This window comes from Oryza sativa, chromosome 1, assembly GCF_034140825.1.
Source record: "Oryza sativa Japonica Group chromosome 1, ASM3414082v1".
NCBI classification, from domain to species: Eukaryota; Viridiplantae; Streptophyta; class Magnoliopsida; order Poales; family Poaceae; genus Oryza; species Oryza sativa.
The window spans coordinates 31,698,445-31,719,150 of NC_089035.1; the positions used below are offsets into that span (position 1 = coordinate 31,698,445).

General features: G+C 41.5%; 3 protein-coding genes and 1 non-coding gene across 4 annotated transcripts; 2 read left to right on the forward strand and 2 right to left on the reverse strand.

Annotated features, from left to right (window-relative positions):
• The first annotated feature begins 631 nt into the window (after positions 1-631).
• On the forward strand, positions 632-8,065 carry LOC4326167 (kinesin-like protein KIN-14C). The gene is made up of 22 exons (NM_001409789.1): positions 632-897; positions 1,330-1,484; positions 1,551-1,658; positions 2,264-2,468; positions 2,839-2,936; positions 3,033-3,116; positions 3,208-3,285; positions 3,443-3,535; positions 3,627-3,656; positions 3,913-4,254; positions 4,334-4,415; positions 4,508-4,603; positions 4,709-4,888; positions 4,983-5,089; positions 5,188-5,363; positions 5,483-5,647; positions 5,730-5,983; positions 6,058-6,221; positions 6,545-6,728; positions 6,845-6,950; positions 7,542-7,642; positions 7,784-8,065. The coding sequence occupies exons 1-22, from the start codon at positions 858-860 to the stop codon at positions 7,849-7,851; spliced, it is 2,916 nt and encodes a 971-aa protein (NP_001396718.1). The 5' UTR covers positions 632-857; the 3' UTR covers positions 7,852-8,065.
• Positions 8,066-8,953: 888 nt separating this feature from the next.
• On the reverse strand, positions 8,954-9,026 carry TRNAF-GAA (transfer RNA phenylalanine (anticodon GAA)). The gene has a single exon. It is a non-coding gene; the product is annotated as a tRNA-Phe (tRNA).
• Positions 9,027-9,463: 437 nt separating this feature from the next.
• LOC4326169 (uncharacterized) lies at positions 9,464-11,392 on the forward strand. The gene is made up of 3 exons (XM_015795727.3): positions 9,464-10,173; positions 10,431-10,788; positions 11,014-11,392. Exons 1-3 carry the CDS (start codon positions 9,602-9,604, stop codon positions 11,284-11,286), a joined length of 1,203 nt encoding a protein of 400 aa, XP_015651213.1. The 5' UTR covers positions 9,464-9,601; the 3' UTR covers positions 11,287-11,392.
• Positions 11,393-12,542: 1,150 nt separating this feature from the next.
• Positions 12,543-17,277, reverse strand: LOC4326170 (casein kinase 1-like protein HD16). The gene is made up of 16 exons (XM_015795720.3): positions 16,768-17,277; positions 16,132-16,245; positions 15,968-16,041; positions 15,810-15,879; positions 15,662-15,717; positions 15,516-15,587; positions 15,328-15,422; positions 15,144-15,210; positions 14,570-14,699; positions 14,274-14,492; positions 14,046-14,185; positions 13,768-13,942; positions 13,539-13,629; positions 13,294-13,451; positions 13,027-13,215; positions 12,543-12,938 (listed from the first exon to the last, which is right to left on the reverse strand). Exons 1-16 carry the CDS (start codon positions 17,071-17,073, stop codon positions 12,879-12,881), a joined length of 2,016 nt encoding a protein of 671 aa, XP_015651206.1. The 5' UTR covers positions 17,074-17,277; the 3' UTR covers positions 12,543-12,878.
• Between the last annotated feature and the right edge of the window lie 3,429 nt (positions 17,278-20,706).

Consider the following 20,706-nt stretch of genomic DNA (forward strand, 5'->3'; position numbering starts at 1 on the left):
CCGTCTCGTGTCTGTTGGGAGCGCCGCGTCCCGAGAAAGCACCAAAAAAAAGCCTCCGCCCTGTGCCCTGTTGCTGTCTTGCAGAATTCCCCAGCGTGCCCGTCATCTGCATACGCCTCCCTCCTTTCTCTTTTGTACACGTTGCGATGTTGGATCTTGGATCTTGCATGCAATACTCCAGCATACCTGCGGCACCAACTCTGATGTGATTACGTCTATCCAGTATAATCCCTCTGGTTTCATTTTAATTAACGTTTTAAATAATAACACGGTCTACAATATACATCTTTGACCTTATTTTTCTATTATAATATATATAATAAATAAATACATGTTTAGTACTTTAAAAGACAAATATATATGTTGTTCTAGTTTTTTAAAACTAAATATTTTTAAAGTTATTGATAGTCTAAGTTATAAAAGTTTGACCATTTCCACTAGTCAAAAGCTTGTCAGTAAAATCACGAGGGTTAAAAAACCTCGTTACTCCTACGACCGGTAAGGTGACGCGAGTTAAAGCGTGAGATGGCAGTACAGTACTCGAGCATGCCCGGGCTTAACGCGCAAGCGAAAGCCAAAAAAATCAAACCCCCCAACTAACCACCGGAGAAAGAGAACAAAAACGACAGCAGGGGAAGCTGAGCAAAAGCGCAGTACACCCAGCAGCACGGGGAAGAAGAGGAGGAGGAAAACCCAAACCAAAATCCCCGGAGCTCGCGCCGGCTCGCCTCCCGCATTGCCTCGGCGCCGCTCGATCCGGGGTCGCGCCGACGCTGACCCGGTCGGAGGGCTCGATCTGGGCCCGGATCGGCCGGCATTCCCCGCCCCGCGCGCGCTCCGGCCCCGGGCGGTGAGGCATGGGGACGGTGAACGGCGAGTACGAGGACTTCGATGCGGGTGAGGCCGTCGATCTGGGGTTTCTCGCTTCTCTTCTCGCTGCGGGGAAGTGGCTCGAATTCGAGCCGCGGACCTACAAAGTTTGGATCTTTCAGAGTTTAATGAATGCTTTTGAAAAATTTCGCGAAATGGGAGGCCGGTGCTATTCGGTTCATGTTATGCTCCAGGTTTGGCGCTTATGGAGTCAAGTTTGCGCGGCGTTTAAATCGTTTTGGGTTGCCTATTTTGCCAGTGCAGTGTGATGAAGCCCCCCTTTTTTTTCCCTGCATCTCGCTTGCCTTCTTTTCTTTGCCTGGGAGGTCAAAATGAGATCTTTTGTTCCTAAAATGTTGTTTTGTGACAGTAAACTGTAATGTGAGAGCTCAATTTGAGATCTCTACGCATCTCACGGTTGTTTCCTTGGTTGACACCTTTTTTTTCTTCAAATTCTAGCCAATCGGCGTGCGGAGGTGATAGATTGGCTCGGCGGGTTACTGCCGGAGTTCGATTTGCCGTTGGATTCTTCGGACGAGGAGCTGCGGGATTACCTCATTAACGGAGAAGCGCTATGCTATGTTGCGGACAAGCTCATGCCCGGTGTTCTGGAGGTGAGCTAACTGAACTGATACATATGTTTCTGCAAGCTGCTCTTGCTGATATGGCTTCGTTTGCAGGGGACGTGGGGTGGTTATGCATCGGACCAACGGTCAAATGTGAAGAAGTTCCTCTCTGTTGTTGCAGAGATGGGGCTGCCAGGCTTTGGCGTGAAGGATCTTGAGGAGGTGAGGTTGCTCCAGTAATGTGAAGTAGTTGTTAGTATACAGTAGAATTATGATACTAGCATATGTTCCAACTTCCAACTTAATGATGTCATCTCCTTGTCAAGGTGTAGGACAATATAATTAACATAGTTGGTGTCAGTACTAGTGCCTTATTGGAAAGAAAATAAGTACTCTAATCTTGTTGGCATGGAATAGTGATGATGAGTCTATGACTTCACCAAGATGATTATTTCCACATATTTTTTTATGAACTGTCCTTTTAAGTTTTCTGACTGTTGATTTGAACATCAGCACTGAATCTGAGACTATTAGAAAGGCTGAAAAGTGTTGCACCAGTACAAGAAATTTGCAGAACCGGAGTGGCCTTGGATAGCTGGATCTTAGACTCTGCTATGGAGTCCTATTTAGCCTAGGAAGAAAGTTGCAAGAGTATTCACTAAAATGTGCCTCATTCTCAGATGCTTGCTCCTAGTGCTTATGGTTATTGATGTACTCAGATATTCGTAAGAGGCAGGGACAGAAAGCTTTGATTGAATCAGATTCATGTTATGATTGTCAATTGTGCCAGTAGTTTTTGTCAACTCTGGTCTTTTTGGTGATTACAGGGATCAATGTCTTCTATAGTGGAGTGTCTCTTGGCTTTAAAGGATAATGTGGCTACACAATTGGGTGGTCATATTTCTAACAGCACTGCTAAGACTCCAATCAGAAGGAAACTGGAACTTCGAGAAACTGATGGACCGGTGCTTTCAGTTGCCACACCAGGGAAAAGATACCCTAAGTCCCAGCAAAGAAGCCCTCTTCTTTCAGGTACACATATTATGTCCTTTGTTTTTTTTGCATCAGGTGTCAGATAATATTGAGCATCAATGCTGTATTGACTTGGTATTCGGAAGTCCAAAGAAACAATATTATCATGAGTTTTTCTCCTGCTAATGGGAGCATATTCTATTAATCCTTGAATTTTACATATTGATATACTGATTAAAACTTATCTAACAAGTCCCATGACTTCAGCTTGACTTCCATACCTTCTTATAATTCCATACATATAATGTTCTTAACTTGTGTTATTTTGTGAATCGAATAACATTTATAACTTTCAAGTTCTCTTTCTCTCCAATTTTGACTTAGGAGCCTTGTGATGTTAATATATAGTTATGTTTTCCTTCCTTTGCAGGACAAAAGATCAATGAGGTTGTCCAATTTAAGCATGGAACCTACACAGATCTTCCTGCTGCTAAGATCTCAGAGATGCTGCATTCAAATAGTTTAGATGTAAAATCTTTAGCATAGTGTATCCTAACACTGCAACCTTTTTCTTTTTCTTTTCACTGGCTCCTTACCTAATGATTATATATGTTCTTATCTCAGAATGCCCCTACCCAATCCCTTCTTAGAGTTGTTAATGGCATTCTGGATGAAAGTATTGAGAGGAAAAGAGGAGAAATACCACATGTATGTGTACTTCTTTTGATTTTCGTTTTTTTAATGAAATACTAGTGTCTTTTTATCTTTTGTTACTGATGGTTTGACTTGCTTGTCTCAGCGTGTTGTTCATTTACTAAGGAATGTTATTCAGGAGATTGAGCACCGCATTGGTATTCAAGCAGATCACATTAGAAATGTAAGGATAATATTAGTTTTGATTGAACCTTTGGTCTTTGTTAGTAAAGCTGGGCTGATCATCGGATCAACATTTGATCTAAAAAATATTAGTTTTGAACTATCTCTCTTTTTTCCCACGCGTGTTTAATTCCTGAATCAAACCACTTGTGTCGCAGCAAAATAGCATCATCAAGACACGGGAGGATAAGTATCGTTCAAAAATTAAAGCACTTGAGACATTAGTAAATGGAACAAATGAAGAAAACGAGGTAAACACCAAAGTTGCTGAGAGTTCTAAATGCTTGTCAGAGTTAATCCTTTGTTGTAATACTGACTATAACTATGTGGTTCCTTCTTCAGATGGCAATAAATCGGCTTGAGGTAGTTAAGGTATCCAAAATGTCTTCATTCATTTGCTATATGTTTTAGCTCGTTTTTTTTTTCTTTCAAGCACTTTTCTTTCTTCAGTAAGTATTCATAAATAGTTAAATACCTTACTTAATAAAAGTATTGGCATCACACATTTGTACTGTATAAACCTAAGTTTACTTATGTTATTTTGTACTACATGTTGTCTCAAATAAATCTTTTACACTGCATGCATTATTATTATTTACTGGTAATATGTTATGTGTTTTTCTTATAGGTAGAGAAGTCAAAAATTGATGAGAAAAGAAAACTAGGAGAGCAAGACATGATTCGGCTGATCCGTGAAAAGGAGAATGCGGAGAATATAATTGCTAGCCTCCATCAAGAGATGCAAGTCATGAATAGGATGCATGAACAATTCCGTGAGCAAATGGAAACAAAAGCTAGGCAGATGGAGGAACACTTGACACTAAGAGCTAAGGAGGCTGAGTTTTGTCTTATGCAGTCCAAAAAGAAAGTTGAAGAAGTTGAGGCTACTTCCCAATTAAAGTCACAACTCTGGAGCAAAAAAGCAAACATTTTTCAGAGTTTTATGAATAATCAGAAACTTTCTATCAAGGTCTGCTTAACTTTGTGTTCTTAATTATGTTTCATTGTATTTTGGTTTATTGACGTTTTTTATTGTCAAACTATTGTAGGATATAAAGATATCATCTCAATCCATTAAACAAGAAATGTATGCCCTTCAAATGACATGGAGGGATGAAATATCAAATATTGGTACTTGCACTGATCCTCATGATAGTTGTATTTGTATTGTTCCATATAAACACATTATCTTGTGCTCAGTCTTAATTTTCAATCTTGTATAGGACATGACCTAAAAGGTTTAGTAGATGCTGCTGAAAATTACCATAAGGTTCTTGCTGAAAACCAGAAGTTATTTAATGAAGTGCAGGAATTGAAAGGTAATTTCTATTTCTGTTACACCATTATAGTATTATTGGCATTGGAACAAATTCTATGGATATAGCACCCTTGTCTGCACTCTAATGTTTGCTATGACTTATCAGGCAACATCAGAGTATACTGTCGTGTTAGACCATTTCTCCCTGGCCAAGATGGGAAATTAACTGCAATTGACTATATTGGTGAAAATGGCGAGATTCTTATTGCAAACCCCTCCAAGCAAGGAAAGGAAGGGTATCGAATGTTTAAGTTTAACAAAGTGTTCGGTACACATTCCTCTCAAGGTATATATTAGTAAGAGCAGGAATTTAATTAAAGAAAAAAAAATTTGGCATACAGTTGAACATTGCTCACAAGCTTTTATTTGATAACTCACAGCTGAAGTTTTCTCCGATATCCAACCTTTGATTAGATCAGTTCTTGATGGATTCAATGTTTGCATTTTTGCATATGGACAAACTGGTTCAGGAAAAACATACACAATGGTATTTACTACTGTTTAACTAATTCAAGACAGCAAACCTGCTCTGCTAACTATCATTGGGGATATTGTAAATTGACTCTCTTATCTTTTACCCTTTAGAGTGGACCAGGGACATCAAGAGAAGACTGGGGTGTTAACTATCGTGCTTTAAATGATCTGTTTGATATTTCTCTAAGTAGGAAAAATGCATTCTCATATGAGGTGGGAGTGCAGATGGTTGAAATATACAATGAGCAAGTTCGCGATCTTCTGTCAAATGACATTGCACAAAAAAGATATCCTTTTTATATATTCTATTTCCAGTCGACAAATCTATCCTCATTGAGCTATTAATATTGACATGGATAAACATGTGAAAACAAGGTCTAACATGTTATCCTTAACATATATAAACACTTGGAATTTGGAGTACTTCTCAGCCTAATGGCCTTGTAGTTCCTGATGCAAGTTTACACCCTGTCAAATCAACATCAGACGTACTAGACTTGATGGAAATTGGACAGTCAAATAGAGCAGTTGGATCAACAGCTCTAAATGAAAGGAGCAGTCGCTCCCACAGGTATACATGATAAACTACTAATAGATTTCACCCCACACAGAAAGTCTTATGATGTATTCTAAAAGCTTTTTCTTTTATGCAGCATTCTAACTGTGCATGTTAGAGGACTGGACGTGAAGAATGGTTCTACTTCTCGAGGATGTCTACATCTGATTGATCTCGCTGGAAGTGAGAGAGTTGAACGATCTGAAGCAACAGGAGACAGATTAAAAGAGGCACAGCATATTAACAAATCTCTCTCTGCTCTTGGAGATGTCATTTTTTCTTTGGCCCAGAAGAATGCCCATGTGCCATATAGAAACAGCAAGCTAACTCAAGTTCTTCAGAGTTCTTTAGGTAACATATAGTTGTTGATAGATGTGTACGTGGATAGGCTTACTAGTTTGCCTAACTTATGCGCTTTCTTGTAGGTGGACAAGCAAAGACACTAATGTTTGTTCAAATAAACCCTGATATTGAATCATATTCAGAAACCATAAGTACTTTAAAATTTGCTGAAAGGGTTTCTGGAGTTGAGTTAGGTGCTGCGAGAAGTAACAGAGAGGGGAAAGACATAAAAGAGCTGCTGGAACAGGTATTTTTTTTGGCACATCAGCCTCTGATTAATCATATAAAGTTCGTGTGCCACTTACTTGAATTATAATCCCTAGCAAGCACTTAATATTCAGTTTCAAAGATGAACTGAAACGTTTCTTCTGTTGAACTGAAATAAAAGGTGAGCATACATTATTAGACTTTAATAGGAGTAAAAATAACATTATTATGTATTTTGATAGCACGTATTGCTAATAAGGAGTACTTGTTAACTTGTTAATATACTTTTGTCAGTAGCTTCTCCGTTCACCTTTGGTTATTAATATTATCCTGCCTCGATTTCATAATTGTGTTATTGTCCAGGTTGCATCTTTGAAAGATACAATAGCACGAAAAGATATGGAAATCGAACAGCTTCAGCTCCTTAAATCCAAATCTCCCAATTCAATGACAGACAGAAATGGCAGTAACTTGCTGAGACAATCTACTTCCTCTACTGGTTTGTCATCACTTCCCGTGGCAAGCCAACAGAACCAACAGCTATCAGGTGAAGTAGCGTTGAACTCTAGTGATAGAGCTCTTACCAGATACTCAAAATTATACGCTTGTCGATGAAAATAATAGTGGTCACACTGACTCCACTAGCTGATACTGGGCTTGCAGGATCCGTTGAAGCTGAAGCTGAAGATAATGCATCTGACGATGGTTGCTCAGTGGGGGAAACTGAGTATTCTCCTGCTGGTGCTTCAGAAACATCAGCAGAACGAGCGTATGTACTCATCCTGTTTTCCTTTATCTCCTGTGCTAAACCATCGTGCGCTTGTGACACTAGTGGAGAACTAATGATTGTCCCGGTTAGATTAAGAACCGGTACTTAAGATGCTCCAAGTCCCTCGAAACATTTTTAGTCTGGGTTGGTATTACCAATCGGGACTAAAAAATAATCTTTAGTCCTGGTTGGTAAGATGCCTCTAGGGTTAGTTAAAAAAAAAAGCATCTCTATTCAAGTCAGATGTGTGTAGTAGGTGGGATGGTTAGTGAGGGCTGAGGCGAGAGATCTTGAGTTCAAATCCCACATCCCACATATATTTTTCATTTGCTATGCAACTTTAGTACCGGTTCTCTCAACCAGGACTAAAGATGTCCTGGTTGCTATAACCGGGAGTAAAAACCGTTTCTCTAGCAGTGTGATGAACTTTTTTCTTCTCATCATTTACTGACTTAAACAGCATACAATGCAAGCAAAATATGTAGGGCTTCAACATTCTTTTGCTCCATATGCATTACCAAAAACACTTCGTTTTTATTTTTAAGAAAACAATGACGTCCACTGTTTAATGGGTGAGCTCTATGATAACAGGCATAAAGCGCCATCAAGAATAACCAGATTCTTTCTCACGAAGAACGGGCAGCCATCAACTTCTAGACCAAAACCAAGGGAGGTTGTTCCGAAAACTCAAGGTATGTATATATCCCAAAAATATTCGGCATGCTGGGTCACCAGTACTCGGTATTTGCCAAAATTTAATAATTGCTATGAGAACACCTAGAAATGGAACCCACAAACAACATTCTACTGATAAGCTTGTATTCATTAAACAGGTAGCATGAGACCTGGAACTGCGCAGGCGACAGGAGGATCCTTAGCCAAGCCTTCCAAAAGACGGTAGAAATAGAATCTGACGAAGCATCCATGCAAGTTTGGCAACTGTGATGTAACTCAACTTTTGCGCTGAAACACACGGGGGGTAGTTTAGGAGGTGCTACTGGTGTTTTCTGTGTATCTGTATAAGTTTCGCTGGTCGACTCAACAACGTATCTTGGTTAAAGATTCATGATGAGCAGCGAACATTTGTACCATTTTTGTCACGGCTTTCATGCGGTAATTCCGTTTTTCTTTGCGCGCTGTGGGTTAGGGGAAAAAAGTAATCCTGTGAGAAGAAAAGAAGTTACCCTGTGTGTCAGTGAGTGGCCTGGACATCTGTGAGACAAATTTTAGTCCCTGAGAGCAAAAGGAAGGGGAATAAAGGCAAAACCTGTGAGAAGAAGAAAAATAAGCAAAAAAGAGATCATCATGCAAAAGGGAAATCATGGGGAAAAATATCAAAAATGAGAAGAATAGCCAAAAAAAAAACACCTGCAAAAAGGAAATATAAAAAATGAGAAGATTAGCAAAACACATCCTGCAAAAAGGAAATATTGTGGAAAAAAATTATTAGCAAAACACATCTTGCAAAAAGGAAATCCTGTAAAATGGAGAAGATTGGCAAAACACATCCTGCAAAAAGGAAATATAAAAAATGAGAAGATTGGCAGAACACACCCTGCAAAAACACACCTGCAAAAAGGAAATATCAAAAATGAGAAGATTAGCAAAACACATCCTGCAAAAAGGAAATCCTCTGTGAAAAAAAAGTGAGAAGATTAGCAAAACACATCCTGCAAAAAGGAAACCCTGTGAAAAAAACGAGAAGATTAGCAAAACACATCCTGCAAAAAGGAAATCCTCTGTGAAAAAAAAGTGAGAAGATTAGCAAAACACATCCTGCAAAAAGGAAACCCTGTGAAAAAAACGAGAAGATTAGCAAAACACATCCTGCAAAAAGGAAATCCTGTGAAAAATAAAATGAGAAGATTAGCAAAACACATCCTGCAAAAAGGAAATCCTCTGTGCAAAAAGGAAATCCTGTGAAAAATAAAATGAGAAGATTAGCAAAACACATCCGCAGCAAAAAGGAAATCCTCTGTGAAAAAAAATGAGAAGATTAAATTTGCGGTGAGCGTGGATCGAACACGCGACCTTCAGATCTTCAGTCTGGCGCTCTCCCAACTGAGCTATCCCCACTAACATGGTAGATTGCGCATTTATTTGTACTGTATTATCTGAGAAAAAACATGCCTATGGACATCGCACGCAATGCTCATAACTCCTTTACAACGGTACTCCTGAGTTCTGACAAGTATATGAGTGAACTGATGAAAGTGAAAGCCCAAAGTTGGTAAAATGGAGTACTTCTACCGTGACTGATGAACTGATCCTCTCATTCAACGAAACCTGTGCAACCGCAAGAATAAAGGACTGACCTGACAAAAGGACGCTAAACCTGCCTGATTTAAAGCAGTTGAAACAAAGCAAAGCGCTTTGCTGTTCCAGAATATCCTTAAAAAGAACGCAGAATGATATTTCGAAGGTACACAGTGTATCTACTTGCACCTCTGACACAATGATGGCTGATGCAGCATCATGCCTTCCACCCTCTCCCTCTTTCTAGCTGGCATCTGGCTCCTCTTATCATTTCCCCTTTTCCACAAAGAAAAAGAAGCTTAAAATCCATGGCCCTACAAGAACACAAGAACTCAAGCACCATTTCTCCATGCCAACGCGAATCACATAAGAGTTCAAGCCAAAGCTAAGAGGCCATGAGATCAGCTATGGCTACTGCATCGGTGGTTACCTATCTTCAGAGGCCGAGAGAGCTTCCGGTGCCGGAGTTCCGGGCACCGCCGCCGTCTCCGGTCACCGGCGTCCTCACGAGCAGTAGCTCCGGCTCTCTTGCATACGGCGAGTGCCCCGATAGCAACGAAGACGACGAGATCGGCAGGTTCTTGCGCCGCTCCGCCAGAGTCCCGGTGCTGCGGCTGCCGGAGAGGGCCGTCCCGCGGAAGAAGAAAGCGGCGTGGGCACCTCCGGTCATCGACGTGCGCCTGCTGGCCTTGCCGGAGGCCGGCGGTCCGGTGGCGGAGGCGCTGAGGTCGGCAGCCGTCGCGTTTGGCTGCTTCCAGGTGGTCGGCCATGGGGTCGACCGGAGCTTGGTCTCAGCAGCGTTGCGTCATGTGGCAGCTGCAACTGCAAGGGCAGCGACGCCGGAGCCGGAGGAGGTGGAGGTCAACGGAGACGATGAGAACGGTGAGGAGATGTGGTGGTCGCCTGGTGACGGAGGCCAAGAAATGGCGGGAAATTGGGCGCTCCAAAGTGGCGCCAGCCACTTCAGGTACTTCACTGTTAGTCTGTTACTGTGTACTCATGTGATCATGTCTTCCTCAGAAATAATATGTATATAAAAAACTCGTAATCTAGCATGTCGATCTACATGCGAGGTTTGATAATTTTGCAGAATTCGTCACATAGTTTAGATCAAACAGTCGATGTGATTGTCAGAATTTGGACCAAAAGAACGAGCTAAGATCGTTGTATAATTTGTCTAGTCCAAACTCACAACACTAACCATTTGATTTTTTTTGTGCCCAGGAACACAGCAGACGCTTTGTTCATTCAGCTGGAGCAAACCGCAACCAAAATAATGGACGTCCTGCAGCGAGGCGGCGCCGTTGCCACGCAATCCATCGCCGGAGCTGACACAAACGGCTCGCTCCTCTGCATCCGCAAGCACCGCCGCAGGCAAGACGACCGCAGCGGCGGCGCCTCTGGCCCGATCCGCCACGACGACATCCTGAGGATGCTGGTCCGGAGCTCGCGGTGCTCGCGGGCCCTCGCCCTCCACCTCTGCCCCGGCGCCTCGGCGTTCCACATCTTCTCCCGGCGAGGCTGGTCCAGATTCAGGCCCATGGACGGCGCCGTCGTCGTCACCGTCGGCGACCAGCTCCAGGTCACGCGTCCGATCTCTTACAGCTCCAAACCGTTTCTCAAATCTTAAGTTTCTACCTGCGACGAGTTGACGACGCCTCTATTGTCTGCAAACAAGAAACTGACTGAACTAGCAGAGCTGCCATGTGGACATTGCCCGCCGTCGCGTCGCATCTGCAATCATTTCGTCGCCATGATTCGTTCTCTCGTTACTTACCTGTCTCCTCCTCCGGCTGCGTGTATGCAGGCATGCAACGGTGGGCTCTACAAGAGCGTGGCCGGGAAGCCAGCGTACAGCAATGACGACCTCCGAGGAAACGGCGGCGACACCGGTGTCGCCTCCGCGGAGTTGTTCTACTGCTTCCCTTCGGCCGGCACGGCGGCTGGCAAGGCGAGCGAGGTGTTGAGCGCGGATGCCGGCAAGATCATCCCGTTGAACCTGCAGTTCATGGTGGCTGCTTGCCTTGTGCTTGGATACCACTTTCTCCTGTCAAGCTTGCATTCGACTTGGTTGTTGTGATTTGTGAAATACAGGACCTGTTCTCTGAATATGCAACTCGGCTTTGTCTGTACAGTTTTTGTCAGTCACTACTGCTCACTATAAACTTGGTGCCTGGAAAATGATCGATCTACCTTTCTGGACTCTGGGAATCAAACTCAAGAGTAAGATGAGTTCAGTACGCATGTCATGAAAATATCATAGATTTGAAAGCTCAAGGCTTTCGTAGTCCAAGCCGAGATGAAGGCATCAAAGTTACCAGTCCAGTAAAACAACCAAAAAAGTGCTAAAACTTTTCCCAAAAACATCACATCGAATCTTTGGACACATATATAAAACATTAAATATAGATAAAAAGAAAAGCTAATTGCACAGTTTGCATGGAAATCGCGAGACGAAACTTTTGAGCCTAATTAGGCCATGATTAGCCATAAGTGCTACAGTAACTCATATATGCTAATGACGGATTAATTAGGCTCAAAAGATTCGTCTCGCGGTTTCCAGGCGAGTTATAAAATTAGTTTTTTCATTCGTGTCCGAAAACCCCTTCCGACATCCGGTCAAACATCTGATGTGACATAAAATTTTTCATTTCACGACCTAAACAGGCCCTTATGTTTCACCGCTGGAGCTGCTGAAGGACGCAGATTAGACCGAAGATGTTTAACAAATAAAGTACTGTACAGGTCCTTTCCCTAGATGGTAGATTGATAATACACGGTAACGACCTTCCGATGTTAGTAAAACTGAATACTCTAGTTGATTGGTGGTGCAAGGCCTTGATGCAACATGCATAATCGATAAAATTGTCACGACTATTCACGAGCCCCAAGTTCAGAGGGACCCAGATCCTAAATGGAAAGTACTACTCCGTAGTTATGTTCAGTCTAATGTAGAAATTTTAAACAACCTGGCATCCCAGGTTCCACTAGCCTAGAGTATATAGTATTATGCACGGTCGTTTGTCTCATTTGGAACATACCATTTTCGAAAAAGATTTCTTTAATTTTGCGAGGAGAAAATCAATTCGATGTAGAAAGAGAACAAACCTTTTAATCTGAAGAGGTTTTCGGCAAGCCAGCAACAGCCTAGAGTTACATATTATGCATGGTCGTTTGTCTCGTTTCGAACACACCATTTTCAAAAAAGATTTCTTTAATTTTGCGAGGAGAAAATCAATTCAATGTTGAAAGAGAACCTTGTATTCTGAAGAGGTTTTCGGCAAGCCAGCAATAGCGCATTGCGCACAGGTGAGGTGAGGAGATGGTAACAGTAAGTAGCTCATAAGGTGGCGAGCAGGAACCTCATGCTTTCACACGATTAGATAGGAGTTCAATCATATCGGACAGGTGTACACATCTGACAACGCCTTGCACTACAATTAACAGTACACTACATGAACGATTACACGAACTACAAAAACATTTACTACTGTACAAGCTCTTCTATAATTAAGAACGATAGCCATTAAATATCTTCACGACAGCACGATAGTCAGGGTACGCTAAGTCGCATTCAGAACTTGCCAGCATCACATAAGCCGCTGCACTCTGAGCAGAGACCAATGCTAGAAGCCTAGAACTCGAAATGGCTTCAACTAGATGGCCAGATTTCTAGGATACAGTACGTCCATAGCATACTGATGCAAGGTAGAGATTCTTGGACCATTTCTCCTGGAACGAGACAAGCATCACTCTGTCAGAGCAAAGTACTAACGGCAAAAACTGCCAAGTACGTTACTAGTATATGAAGCAGACGAACCTTGACATGTTGACTAGGGAAAGCAGATGTTCTCAGCGTCTCTTGAGTTTCATCTGTAGGCTTCCTTCTTGGGACGCTTAAAACGAATGCAGCCTGATCCCAGGTTGCAGCAGTTGCAGTTATCCGGTAACCATTGTCCCATCTCTGGTGAATTCCCTCACTGGGGTATAGGAAGTCCAGTTCGACAACCTGTAAAATAAATGCAAATGCATATTGTCAAACAAATGTAAATATTGATGAACACCATTGCAGCAGAAAGAATGCTACCTGATCAGAAAATCCAGCATTACGCGACATAACAACTGCCCATCTACTTCCAGCTGTTGCCATGGAAGTCACATAAAAACCGTCCCTCCATTTCTTGTTTATCCATTTGAAAGGGAAAGTATCACTTACTTTGTAGGATTGTTGTGTATACATTGTTCCTAAAAAAGCATGCTAAGTTAGTCAAAGAATAATTTATACATTATAAGACAGGAATAGCACTGAAACAGCATGCTTTAACTGGTTACCTTTTGACATCACTACCAGGGAACTCCCATTATTTGCTCCAGCAAGTGCAGTTATATAGTAGTTCCTTTCCCATTGGTCCATAATCCATTCCTTCAAATGACCAGAAAACCATGGAATCACATTTGACAATGTATACAAGAGCTTCCTTATATGTAACTTTGCCTTGAAAAGTTATGTGATTAGTTTGCTAAGATTTTCCACCAGTTAAACAAGGAGCAAGCTACTCACCTTGTGAAGAAAATGTGGTGAAAGTTCATAAACCTGGGAAGTGAACCCAGTGCCAGCATCCATGATTAGAGCCCACAGATTTGAGCAAGATGTTATGCAACTGATAAACAGACCATCTTCATTCCCTTTGTCAATGTGTTGTACAAGCCTTGAATCTGCAACGTTGTAGTGATACCTGCAAAATATAGAACATGTATGTTGCATTGTACTGCATTAACAAAGGTGGATCATATAGCTAACTATAAACTAAAACTTTCGGGCCTCATAAGAAAAAGTACCTTTGTTTCATAGGCCGTCTGGCATTATAAACACTAATCCACTGTGTTGCAGGCATACCCATCCTGATCTTCTTCTTTGGTTGTTCATCTGTCTCTTCCATCAATAAGCGACCTCTCTTTTGGCCAACTAGATGTATAAGCTTTAGAGAAATTACAAGGAAGATTAGTGCAACCAAAGTCATGATTTTTAAGCAGTATAACAGATTGCAATATATGATTGTATTGTACCTTCTGAGCACCATCGGTGTTAATTGGCCTGATATCTGGATTTGGGCCCACTACAGTATCGAAAAGGGATATACACTTTGCATAGTTAGGTTCTTCATCAAACTTCAAGTTGACCACATACTCTACAAACTCCCTAAAGGGTTGTGGGCAAAAGCAGCACAATGATTCTGGAGACGTAGCCATTTTCTTTTTGCACACAAGGAAACCCTTGTTTTCACCCTGCAGGCACACACTATCAATTATTTAAATGTATTACTACAATCAGAATAAATGGAATGGTGGGTCCGGCGAATTACCTGATAACCTTGCCAAGGTAGACGCCCCCGTAGAAGAAAAACTAGTGTGTAAGCTAGAGATTCTAAATCATCCCTTCGGCTACCGATTCTCCCTAGATGTGCATGAACACTAGCATAGCGAACTGTCCCCCTGAAATAGCAGCAAAAGCAAGGCAGAGTTACTGATTTGCTATAAGCCTACAACATGAAGAATGAGTTGGCATTCAAGACAGAAATTAGGGCTCTATTTCCATGCAGAAACAGCCAGTCACCAAACATAATAGTGAGGAGTGATTGACCAGCACCAGTGCCAGCCGCATTTAGTGCTGTTGAGAAGTAATGAATAATGGTTGTACAGGAACAAGCAGAATGCGGGGAAAAAAAAGATAAAACAAAATTTAAGTGAATGAAAATAATTGTTGGCCAGAAACCAGTACAAAGGGTGACCTGATTTGGCTGCATCCTAGGACTCAACCAAAAACAGGAAACAGAACCTACGAAGGAAATGCCACAGAGCATTCAATATTATCCATAAAAGCACTAGCGACAATGTAAATGATGCCTATTGATTATCATAAAATTTCCATCTGGTCACCTGAAAACATCAGGTCGCTGGTCATAGTCAACGTGGAGGCCAGTTGAAGCATCTCTCCACTTGGTAGCTGCCATTTAAAGATAGATTAAACTCAATTAATTCAGACTCCTCAATCTGCTGCTACCTTAAAACAATTGAATAGACAATGATCGAGCAGTTGGTTAATCTGTGAAGATTTAGTTACCTAAACCAAGATCGACAAGGAAGAGTCTCTTTTCTTCAGGAGTTCCAATAGGCCCTAGCAAGAAATTTTCAGGTTTCACATCCCCATGAACATATCTGCGATTGCAAAACATTTTCTATTACAACAGAGGAAATAAAATGTATTTTGGTGGGGAGGGGATAATAATAATTAGAGAGATGGCAACCAACCCTTTTGAATGCATTTTCTCAAGTATGGAGATAGCTTCAATAGCGATGCACGCAACCATCTCAACAGACATTCTGAAAACCAAAACAAACTATGTTAGTGATAAATTAGAAGTCTACATAAATGTTAGCTAAATTGGAAAACTCACGTGTGAGAATTATTATTCCAAACATCCCAAAGACTGGGTCCCAGCATATCCATAACCTACATTTTTCATAAACCAAGTTAATTAAAATTTTGGAAAGGGCAAAAAGAAAACAGTTTCTCTCGTAGTAGTCAAAATGAGGTGTCATTACTATAACATAGTATTCGCCTTGACGTCCTTTATAGTGGACTCGAGGAACCCCATGAATGCCACCGATGGCGCTGTATATACGATGGCCATGATAAAAGTCAGGTACCTATATATAGCATGCAACTTGCTATGCATAATGGCAGATCATGAGGCACATACTTGTAAACCTGCCATTCGTAAGGAGGCCCATGGTTGCATCCTTTACTGGTTCTATGTTCAAACTTTAGCGCCACCTACCATTCGAAAGCACGATATTTATTTTCAACCGTTAATACCATCCACGGTTACAAGTACAGTTTTACAAATAGGCTGGCACTAAATACCTCAGAAGCACCTGGACCGTTAGCTAACATGCGGCGGCCAACATATACTTGGCCAAATCCTCCTTTACCAAGCTTTTTATCAACTCTATACTTTGGTGAACTGCCCACCTGGACCTGCACAAAGCCAAAACAAACAGATTAGAAAAAAAAATCGTTTTGAATAAATGGAGACAACTGAAGCTAGGATCTTTTGGGATACAAACACGAAATGGCTACCGATCCCAATCATAACTGTCGCTTAACCTCTGGCTTTACAAGATGAAAACAATTTAGCTTCGTGGATGACGGGTGAATCTACTGAATAAATGTTCAAAACGGCTACCAATCCCAATCATAACCGTGAACCGTCGCTCAACCTCCGGCTTTACAAGATGGAAACAAATTAGCTTCACGGCTGACGGGTGCATCTACGTGTTCGGAACAGCTATCAATCCCAAATTCCCAATCATAACCCTTGCTTAGCCTCCGGCTTTACAAGATGAAAACAAATTAGCTTCACGGATGACGGGTGCATCTATAGAATAAATGTTGTATGATTGTTGTATCCAGTCCACGCACAGGCCTGGTTGATGATTGCTGCATCCAGTCCACGCACAGGCCTAGTAAGCACAAGTATCAAATAAGAGAACATCTCACCGTATCAGGTACTGGAGTGGTATTCCCCTCGTCCTCGACGGCCTGCTTGTCGGCGCTGCGCGCCCCGCTGTCCGGGCCTTCCATCTTCTTCTCTCCGCCGCCTTCCCTCCCCAAATCCGCGACCTCGATCTCCTCCTCCCTCCCCTCTTCCGCCTCCGGAGCAGCCTCGACGGCGACTTCTGGCTCCTTCCTCCTCGCCGCCCTTCGCCTCCTCGCCGGCGGTGGGGCCGGTGCCGCCGCCGCCGCCGCCGCCGGATTCTCCTGCGCCTCTCGGGCCCTCCTCGCCGCGCTACGCAGCACAGGCATCCTCAGCCATGGAGCCCCATATGCCCCCCGCGCCCCCGCCGCCTCCTCAGATTCCTCCGCCAAACACCAGGAACGCCGCCGATCTCGGGGGAGTGGGTGGGAAGCGAGCGATGCGGCGACGCTCGGGTCGCGGCGCGCGGCGGCGGCGGCGGCCCTAGCACGGAGACGGCTAGGGTTGGGGTTTGTATGCGGATGCGATGGAATGGGGGAGGAGACGGGAGGGAGGGAGGGAGGGGGAAGCAGATGGTGGTGGTGCTGACGTCACCCGCGGCTAGACGCGGAGCGGAGTACTGTGTTAGTTCTACGGGAAGGGAAAAGGATTTAGCGCGGCGGCCACCGTGTAAAATCTGGCTGTGTACATCATTTCAAGTTTTTCTATCTCAAAAATATGCTGCCACTTGCAAGACTCGACTCCGATTTCGCTTGGAGGACCTTAATCAGCTACTTCTACTATTCTCCCCTCTATAAATTACTCTCCTCTAGATGTTTGGAGGATGTATGTTTGTCTTCGGTCAAACTACCAAAATTATAAACTAACACTAGATAACGAGATACGATTTAGGTTTAGTTCCACGTCAAAATTGAAAGTTTGAAGAAAAAAGTTAAAAGTTTATGTGTGTAGGAAAGTTTTGATATGATGGAAAAGTTAGAAGTTTGAATAAAAAAGTTGGGAACTACACAAGCACGTAGTGTCTGATGAAACAGAAATTTGCGGAACTGAAATTGGCTAAGAACGAGTACAGTTAGTGATGCAAGTGGGCTCTAAAAATTGTCACATTATATTTGTGCTTAGGTGAAGGAGCGAGAGAAAAAAGTGAGCTACAGAGTTAATATATCATGGGTTAAAACCATATGTGTATGAGTATATATTTATATGTAACTATTTTATGGAAAGATTGTTAAATTGGTTACATATGACGTATTAATTTTTAGAATTATGGCTTTATAAGTAAACTTGTTCTAAGTGTAAGAAATGAGGTGGAGTACATAGGCACTATCTTCAATGTGCATAATCACCTATATTAGTGGTAGAACTACATGTATGTTTTCCCCTGTTAATTCTCTCACGTTACATATTTTTTTTATATTGACTTCAAAGTGTTGGTAGTAGAAAGTAAACAGTTAAAAATTTCTTTGTTGACAATAAAATTATGCTTAGTTTACATGTATCAAATAAGTCCTTTATCTTCTATTGGTATAATAATATTTATCTCCATCGAGTTAAAAAATAGAGCAATCTTGTTCCCTGCCACTCCTTAGTTTCATAAAACGGTTTATATGTTCTAGTAACATCTTATAATCTTCTAATGGAAGTTGATCATCGTCAATGGGTTTATAAGCTTTTCTCATTAACTTGGGGATTCCTATTTTACGCGCGCGCTGGCTACGGAAGTAGCACGCAGCCGTACCCCCCTCAACGCCCTGCAGCATCGTAATTAGCGGTAATGATGGTAATTAGCAATATTTTCCTTTTCTGGAAGGTTTTCTTTTTACTAATAGATTGATAAGAAATCTATACGTGAAGTCCAATTTTGAAAAACTTTCAACTCGAAATTTGAAAAAAAAATTCAAGTCAGATTTTGAAAACTTTCAACTTTTCATCTCAAATTTGAAAAACTTTCAACTCAAATTTGAAACTTTTAACCCATATTTGAAAACTTTCAACCCAGATTTGAAAACTTTCAACCCAGATTTGAAAACTTTCGACCCATATTTAAAAACTTTCGACTCAGATTTGAAAACTTTCAACTCGAGATTTGAAACTTTCAATTTGGATTGAAAAACTTTCAAGTCAAGATTTGAAACTTTTCAAATCAAAATTTAAAAACTTTCAACTCAAAATTTTGAAAACACATATGTTTAAGATTAAAAAAAGTCAAAAAAAATGTGAAAATAAAAGGCTACAAATAGGAGAAAATCGAAAAAGAAAAAGGAAAATCGAAAAAAAAGGCGTCGCGTGGAGGCTGCCAGCTGGCGCGCGCGTGCCAAATAGCAATCGCGCATTAACTTTAGGTATGAAATTTATTATGCTAACGATGCGGTAGGGTTTTCGGACCGACTACATAAGGGCTTTCGACACTCTTATACTGCCGGTTTGTTGGATGGTTTGGAAGAAGAGAAACGTGCGTGTGTTTCCAGAATCAGAGCCGAAGCTAGGGTTTTCAAAGATTTAGGTGAGTAACATCTTATTGTAACCCGTCTTTCTTTCTGAAAGTTGCTATTGTGGCAACCTCCATTCACTTCAGCAGCCTCTTGTCGAAGCCTGAATTCTGTATATGTGTATATACTCTATTCTTAAGTAAATTTGGTCATGCTAAAAAAAATTATTAGGCAAAAAATTTACTACGGTCCTATACTTTTAAAACGAGTTATTTATTTATAAAATTCATGTAAACCTTCTAATAAAAATGCATGTAATTGTAAGCTTCATCTGTTACGTACACACGAGAGGTGGTGCAAGTTTTATGGCGTGAAGTGTGACCGCAACGACATGGTCCGGCACTTCAATGAATTCAAGGACTAAGCAGGCAAGCACGCGGTGTCTACGAATTCAACAAATCCGATCAATCCTAAACCCAGATGCTCGGCCAAGACCCCAAAGATCGATTGGATCGATGAAGAGTGATGGAAGCGCTTTGGCCGCCCTTCCCCTCCTGATTCATGCGCCTCTAACTATCCCCGTCGGCGCCGTTGTCTATCTCTACTGTAATATGGAATTTCCTTAAAGCATGAAGAAAATTTGATGTTACAATCTTATCAAGTTCAATTGCATCAAGACGCTTAATTTCTCACATGCCTTGAATCGCACAGACTTTTAAGTTAATCAGTTTGGCATGCTATCTACTTGTTTTATTAAGAAAATTGTTAAACTGGCCTCTACATCTAAAATAGATTACACGGCCAGGCTGTCATGCTACTATGTAACTGGAGTTGGTTGAAAAACTTTATACATATCTAGTTCCCTTGTTATGTAATAATGCGATTGATTCTGCCATCATTATTGAATCAGTGACTTTCTAAATTAATTAGGGTATCATGTTATACATGTAATTGGCGTTGGTTGAACTATCCAGTTCTGTGATAGTGTGAATATGTAATGAGAATCGTCGAATAGTATTTTTTTTCTTCTGTGAATAATTATGTGAGCTCCGATAACTAAATAGCACTTGTTGACTAACTGATGCGGGTAACTGATTAATTTCCTAGTGTTTTGTTGTTTATAGAACAATCCCACAACGTGAACATCGTATGGCCCTGTCTAGATCCTCCAAAATGGCAAAAGTTTTGCTATTTTGTAGCACTTTTTGCCATTTTGGATCTAAACATTAGTAGCAAAAGTTGGCAATTTGGCATTTGGCATTTGCTAGTCCATAGTAGCAAATTGTACCAAAAAGTGCTTTGGGACCACTCCCTCTCTCTTTCTCTCTCTCACTTTAGTGCTAGAATGGCAAAACTTTAACATGCATCTAAACACCAACTAGTACTTTTACAATACCAAAACTTTTGACACCAAAACTTTTGCCATTTTGGATCTAAACACTAGTAGCAAAAGTTGACAATTTGGCATTTGTCATTTGCTAGTCCATAGTAGCAAATTGTGCCAAAAAGTGCTTTGGGACCACTCCCTCTCTC

What these genes read in the sequence shown, in the direction of transcription:
- LOC4326167 (NM_001409789.1), top strand. Translation starts at nt 858, where the DNA reads ATGGGGACGGTGAACGGCGAGTACGAGGACTTCGATGCGG. An exon ending in TGAAGTGCAGGAATTGAAAG is followed by an intron (nt 4,604 to 4,708) that starts GTAATTTCTATT and finishes ATGACTTATCAG; the next exon opens with GCAACATCAGAGTATACTGT. An exon ending in GGTTGTTCCGAAAACTCAAG is followed by an intron (nt 7,643 to 7,783) that starts GTATGTATATAT and finishes TTCATTAAACAG; the next exon opens with GTAGCATGAGACCTGGAACT.
- LOC4326169 (XM_015795727.3), top strand. Translation starts at nt 9,602, where the DNA reads ATGAGATCAGCTATGGCTACTGCATCGGTGGTTACCTATCTTCAGAGG. An exon ending in AGTGGCGCCAGCCACTTCAG is followed by an intron (nt 10,174 to 10,430) that starts GTACTTCACTGT and finishes TTTTGTGCCCAG; the next exon opens with GAACACAGCAGACGCTTTGT. An exon ending in CCGTCGGCGACCAGCTCCAG is followed by an intron (nt 10,789 to 11,013) that starts GTCACGCGTCCG and finishes GCGTGTATGCAG; the next exon opens with GCATGCAACGGTGGGCTCTA.
- LOC4326170 (XM_015795720.3), bottom strand. Translation starts at nt 17,073, where the DNA reads ATGCCTGTGCTGCGTAGCGCGGCGAGGAGGGCCCGAGAGGCGCAGGAG. An exon ending in AAGGCGAATACTATGTTATA is followed by an intron (nt 15,718 to 15,809) that starts GTAATGACACCT and finishes TGAAAAATGTAG; the next exon opens with GTTATGGATATGCTGGGACC. An exon ending in TCCCTAGTCAACATGTCAAG is followed by an intron (nt 12,939 to 13,026) that starts GTTCGTCTGCTT and finishes GTCTCGTTCCAG; the next exon opens with GAGAAATGGTCCAAGAATCT.